General features: G+C 40.1%; 1 protein-coding gene across 2 annotated transcripts; it reads left to right on the forward strand.

The window, feature by feature from the left end:
- Positions 1-1,065: 1,065 nt before the first annotated feature.
- Positions 1,066-5,289, forward strand: LOC125216821 (potassium transporter 8-like). Of its 2 annotated transcripts, XM_048118596.1 has the most exons (9): positions 1,066-1,083; positions 1,316-1,375; positions 1,468-1,954; positions 2,061-2,114; positions 3,178-3,438; positions 3,512-3,564; positions 3,660-3,783; positions 3,871-4,125; positions 4,201-5,289. In XM_048118596.1, the coding sequence occupies exons 2-9, from the start codon at positions 1,337-1,339 to the stop codon at positions 5,187-5,189; spliced, it is 2,262 nt and encodes a 753-aa protein (XP_047974553.1). In that variant the 5' UTR covers positions 1,066-1,083; positions 1,316-1,336; the 3' UTR covers positions 5,190-5,289. The 2 variants fall into 2 exon arrangements, with proteins under 2 accessions (XP_047974553.1, XP_047974554.1); XM_048118597.1 differs by lacking the exons at positions 1,066-1,083; positions 1,316-1,375 and having other exon boundaries at positions 1,511-1,647; positions 1,827-1,954.
- Positions 5,290-6,000: the final 711 nt, after the last annotated feature.

Genomic DNA, 6,000 nt, shown 5'->3' on the forward strand with positions numbered 1-6,000 from the left:
AGAACATGGGATAAAAAAATTCAATAAAATATGATGACTAGACTTCTCAAATATGGTGGTCAAAGTCAAAGAGCTGTGTTTAGGCTTGGGTTGAATTCCAGAACTGACATTTTTTTAAATGCATTATTAGATTTTTTTCCTTTGTGCATGAATAAAATATACTCCCTCCGTCTCCCATTAGGAGTCATGGTTTGACTGGGCACGGGTTTTAAGAAATGTAAAGAAAAGTTGATTGAAAAAGTTAGTGGAATGTGGGACCCACTTTTTTATATTGGTTTTATAATAAAATGTGAGTGAAGTGAGTTAGTGGAATGTGGGACCTACTACTATTTATGGTAAAAATGAAGTGTGACTCTTAATTGGGGATAGACCAAAATGGAAAAAAGTGACTCCTAATACGGGACGGAGGGAGCAGTACTCTTACTAACATTTGGATTAATCGTCATGCAAAAATAAGAAATTCTCATAGTAATAAATTTGCAATTAAAGAGGATAATAATATAGAAAAGAGTACTTATCAAATAGGAGAATAACAATACAATTAAAACAGGTGTTAAAAAAGCAAGATACAAATCTCTGTTTTGATAAGGGAGATTCTAATGCCCATTGCCACGTTTTCTTTTTCCCTGCCTTATATCAATATCAAATCAAAGCAAACATTTAAGAAGAAAAAACTTATGCATAAAACCCAAATAATTTCTCATCATACGTTACTTTAAGGAGCTAAATGGAGTAATAACTACAGTTTGTGTTAAAAAATGCACAGATACCCGCACGTATGTGTATGTGTTTGTTTACAAACATCTGAAACTGGTGCTGAGCAAATAAGACAAGGAGGGTTGCTCAGAAAGTATTAATTAATTCTGGTGTGGTGGTTTTGAACTACTTACACAACTCATCCATTATCCCACAAAATTGGACTGCTTTATTTTCTCCATCCAATTTCCACGCATTTATATGCTTGACACCTCTTAATTTTTTCAATTGGTTTCACTTTTCTTGATCTTATATAACTGAATATTCTACCGACAGCTAAGGACCTACACTAATCTCTCATAATAATATTTTATTACTGTTACACAAGTAAGTGTACTTTATATATATGTATGTAGTAGTAGTAGTATATATTTTGGAAAACCGTCTTTAACTCAATTTCCCACCATCTTCTGTGTAGATTTGAGCGAGTGTTTGCTCTTCAGATTTTCCCTATTTCAAAAGTGCCCCTTTTCCTTGTAGCATTCTTGAATTGGTTTTTGCAGAAACCAGATTTTAGGTGTTGATTCAGATCAGATGTTAGCTGAGAATTGACTTTCAGGTGGATTTAAGGAGGCCCGTGATGGATAACGAAGGATGTAGTGGTAAACACACACTAAAGGTGAAATCTTGAACCCAAATATTTGGAGAAAAGGCATCAACTTTGATAATTTGTTACTAGGACTATTTATTTTCCCTGTGAATTTGTTGCAGAAAGAATCTTGGCGGACAGTATTCGCATTGGCTTATCAGAGCCTGGGAGTTGTGTATGGGGATTTAAGCACATCTCCGTTGTATGTTTACAAGAGCACTTTTGCAGAGGACATTCAACACTCAGAAACCAATGAAGAGATATTTGGGGTTCTATCTTTTGCGTTCTGGACACTAACCCTGGTACCACTTGTTAAATATGTGTTCATAGTGCTTAGAGCTGATGACAATGGTGAGGGTGGGACTTTTGCTCTCTACTCATTGCTATGCCGTCACGCCCGAGTGAGCACTCTGCCCAATGGGCAGCTTGCTGATGAGGATTTGTATGAATACCGGAAGGAAAATAATGAATCTTGTAACAGTGGTGTTGGTTTGAGATTGAGGTCTGCATTGGAGAAGCATAGGGTGTTGCAGATGATTTTGCTCACTTTGGCTTTACTTGGGGCTTGTATGGTGATTGGGGATGGAGTTCTTACTCCTGCGATTTCGGGTATGAGAAGGCATCTATTCCTTTGATTTTGTTATGCTGCAAAGATTAGGGAATGAATTGATTGGATATGATATGAGAATTGCTTTTGATTTGTTTGAGTATACAGTGTTTTCAGCAGTATCAGGATTGGAGCTTCTTGTTTCTAAGCATCATCACCAATGTGAGTCTTTGAACTTCCTCAAGTTTGTCTTGTTTCATGCTGGCATCGATTGTCTATAACCAATGTGTTGCTCAAATTTGATAGCTAGTTCTTCTGTTAGGTGGTAAACTGTAGTAGAATTTTTTATGATTTCGTTTTTGCACACGACAGTGTAAATCAATTAGTTCCTTGCCATGTTTTAGCTCTGTCTTAAGAGTTTGTTTTCAGCTCTTCAGTTAGATGCCGAGGTTAAAAGCATGTTTGACTCTGTGAACAGTGTGAATTTGTAGAGATTGGTCAAACAAGGGTAAAAGGCATGTTATCCTTGAGGTTTTCATTGGAATCAAAGAAGTCATATTCCAAAATTCTTTTGATTTTCTAGAGATTATCGTTGGATTGGAATTTTTTTTGTAGACGGAACCAGTACAAAAATAAGGATAATGCTGTGGGGCCTTTGTTATACCAGGACAATTTTTTTGGTCTTCATCAAAGTTAAATATATCACCATTATCTAAGTATTGACCATTCTTGGTACGCTAATGTAGAGATGCAACTCTGATTAAGACAACGTTGTTTGTTTGTGTTCGATGACCTTATGAAACGAGATTAACTTTTTAGTACGATCGCGACATCCCAAAAGTTCTAGTCTACTAGACGAGTACATCCGTGGATTTGAAAATGTTAAAATACAGTATAAAGTATTAAGCCTTGTTGCAGCAAGCTAATATTTGTTGGCTCATTCATTCCGTGTTCCACGTGTAAAAACATAATGTGGAACTGAACGGTGGCCTTGTTGAAAAAGAAAAGAATGTTAGTATTTGTTTTGCTTGGATCGTCGTCTATTCTCCCTTATGTGGTTCTCTTTTAGGTATATTGTATCATTCTAGTGCACTTGTTTACTCCAGTGCTCCAAGAACTGACAAACTGGAAAAGAATTTGGATGAAAAAGAGAAACTTATAGGGTAAAAGGCAGAATAAAATTGCTCTGGAACTTTGAACATTTATCTCATATGAGATGTATTATGCAAGTGATTTAAGATATTATGCAAAGGTGACATACTGTTAAATTTGTATGTTCCTGCAGATATAGAAGTTCCAGTTGTTTGCATGATTCTGGTGTTCCTATTTTCTTTGCAACATTTTGGGACCCACCGGATCGGATTTCTATTCGGACCAGTTGTTATAACTTGGCTGTTGTGCATCAGTTCCATTGGGATCTACAATATTTTCCACTGGAATCCCCATGTTTACCAGGCACTCTCTCCTTATTACATGTATAAGTTCTTGAAGAAGACACAGGGTCAAGGCTGGATGTCGTTGGGCGGGATCTTGCTATGTATAACAGGTATTAAGAGCTCACGATTTTGTAGTTTCATTTCCTCCTCGAAACCAATATCTAAATGCAGTTACACGTTCAGGTTCGGAAGCCATGTATGCTGATCTTGGTCACTTTTCCCAGTTGTCCATCAAGGTAAATTCGAACTGGCTGGTTTTCTTTGAGTCGATTGCAAAATATGTGTCATGTTAGCAAAGATGAAAAATATCGCTATTCCTGCCTCGTTGCAGATGGCGTTTAGCTTTGTGGTCTACCCATCTTTGGTCTTGGCTTATATGGGACAAGCGGCTTATCTTTCAACGCATCACATAATCGAGAACGACTACCCCATTGGGTTCTATGTTTCAGTCCCTGGTATACGATATTCCTCATCGTTCCATCTCAACTTGAGCTATGTAAGCGTGGTGTTGGGGCTCTTATATATAGCTATTTATGGTGCAGAAAAGCTGCGTTGGCCGGTGCTTGCGATTGCTATACTCGCAGCTGTGGTTGGAAGCCAAGGCATGATAACCGGGACCTTTTCCATCATCAAGCAATGCAGCGCTTTCGGTTGCTTCCCGAAGGTCAAGATAATCCACACATCCTCTAAGATATTCGGCCGGATTTACATCCCAGAAATCAACTGGACTCTGATGCTGCTATGCTTGGCTGTTACAATCGGCTTTAGGAACACAAAGCACATCAGCAATGCATCGGGTAATGTTCACAACCGATAAATACTCGATCACCAGTCGAATATGTTAGCGTGTAACGTTCTGTTTCGTATAACAGGTCTGGCAGTGATAACCGTTATGTTGGTGACAACATGCCTTATGTCTCTTGTGATCATAATCTGCTGGAACAGAAGCGCCCTTCTCGCCATCGCTTTCACGCTCTTCTTCGGCTCCATTGAAGCGCTCTACTTCTCGGCTGCGCTGATCAAGTTCCTCGAAGGCGCTTGGGTCCCCATCGCCTTGTCTTTCGTCTTCCTCATTGCCATGTCCATCTGGCATTACGGCACACGGAAAAAGTACGAGTTCGACGTACAGAACAAAGTCTCCCTCAACTGGCTCCTCAGCGCCGGCCCCGAACTCGGCGTTGTCCGAGTCCGGGGCATCGGCCTCATCCACACGGAACTCGTGTCCGGGATTCCGGCCATCTTATCCCATTTCGTCGCCAACCTCCCGGCTTTCCACCAGGTTTTGGTCTTCTTGTGCATCAAGTACGTCCCGGTGCCCCACGTTCGACCCGAGGAGAGGTTCCTCGTTGGGAGAGTCGGCCCAAGGGAGTACAGAGTGTACCGGTGCATAGCCCGCTACGGATACCACGACGCCCTCTTGGATGACGCTGCGTTCGAAGAGGATCTGGTTTGCACGATAGCCGATTTCATCCGGTCGGAATGGAGCCATCATAATAAGCATTCCGAGGACGGGTTCGAGAGCAACGAGAAGATGACGGTCGTGGGGAGACCCTCGTCGTTTAGCGTTGGGGACGACAGTGAGGATGCGGAGGTTCCGATGAAGAGGGTGGGGTTTGTGGTGCCGGAGATAGACAAAAGGGGGGAGGCAGAGGTGGAGGAGCTGATGGAGGCGAGGGAGGCGGGGATGGCGTTTATACTCGGGCACTGCCACGTGAAGGCGAAGGCGGGTTCGGGTTTAATGAAGAGGATAGCCATTGATGTGGGGTATGATTTCTTGAGAAGGAACTCGAGGGAGCCTACATATATGAAGAGCTTTCCTTGTGCATCAACGTTGGAGGTGGGAATGATTTACCATGTATGATACTTGGTGCTAAGCACTCGTGTAAATAGTGAATCATCACAACCCAAAGTAACTCTTGTTTCTCTTGGATTCAAATCTAAAATAATAACACGTTTTTAAAGCTTTAGAGGGTTAAAAATTATGTATATAAACATTAAACTTTAGGAGTAGTATTTTTCAATTTTGTGCGGTCACAAAACAATTTAGCGTATACTACATCATAATTACTGTAAACACGTATGGTTCCTAGGGCTTATAGCACCTTAATTCAAAATTAACACCAAATCTTCACTCTTAGATTTTAAAATGAGTGGATGAGATTAAATCTTACGAATCTCAATAAATAGTAGACAAAATATCAACAAAAGGATAATATCGTCATTATGTTATCGTATGATAATTTTTGTGAATGTTTTTTTATAGATTAAAGTCTCTTTTTGGTCCATAACATATGACGATTTTTTGATTTTGGTCCATAACATTATCTTTTGAATTATTTGGTCCATCACAAATAAAAATGGGTCACATTTAGTCCGAATGTGACGGAACTGTTAAAATTTAACAGTCAACGATTTTTAAATCGATTTTGACCGGATTAAGTTAATAATTATATTTAATTAATGTCTAATATATATTATCTAATAAAATTGGGGATCTGCGTCACCTTTGCCGGCAGCATCTCCGTGTGCCGGTGCTTGGCAGACACCAAGGGCCTAACCTTCCTTGGCTTCGACGACGGATACGACGATGGTTTCAAGCTCAGCTACGACACCAAAAAAATTCATGACTAGTATACGAAGCAACGGCTCCAAGGCCTTGAGAGAAGCCATCG

Source organism: Salvia hispanica, chromosome 3 (assembly GCF_023119035.1).
Source record: "Salvia hispanica cultivar TCC Black 2014 chromosome 3, UniMelb_Shisp_WGS_1.0, whole genome shotgun sequence".
NCBI lineage: Eukaryota > Viridiplantae > Streptophyta > Magnoliopsida > Lamiales > Lamiaceae > Salvia > Salvia hispanica.

Coding starts and splice junctions, on each gene's coding strand:
- LOC125216821 (XM_048118596.1), top strand. CDS start 1,337: ATGGATAACGAAGGATGTAGTGGTAAACACACACTAAAG. Junction 3,439..3,511: donor GATCTTGCTATGTATAACAG/GTATTAAGAGCT, acceptor TTACACGTTCAG/GTTCGGAAGCCATGTATGCT. Junction 3,784..3,870: donor GTTCTATGTTTCAGTCCCTG/GTATACGATATT, acceptor TTTATGGTGCAG/AAAAGCTGCGTTGGCCGGTG.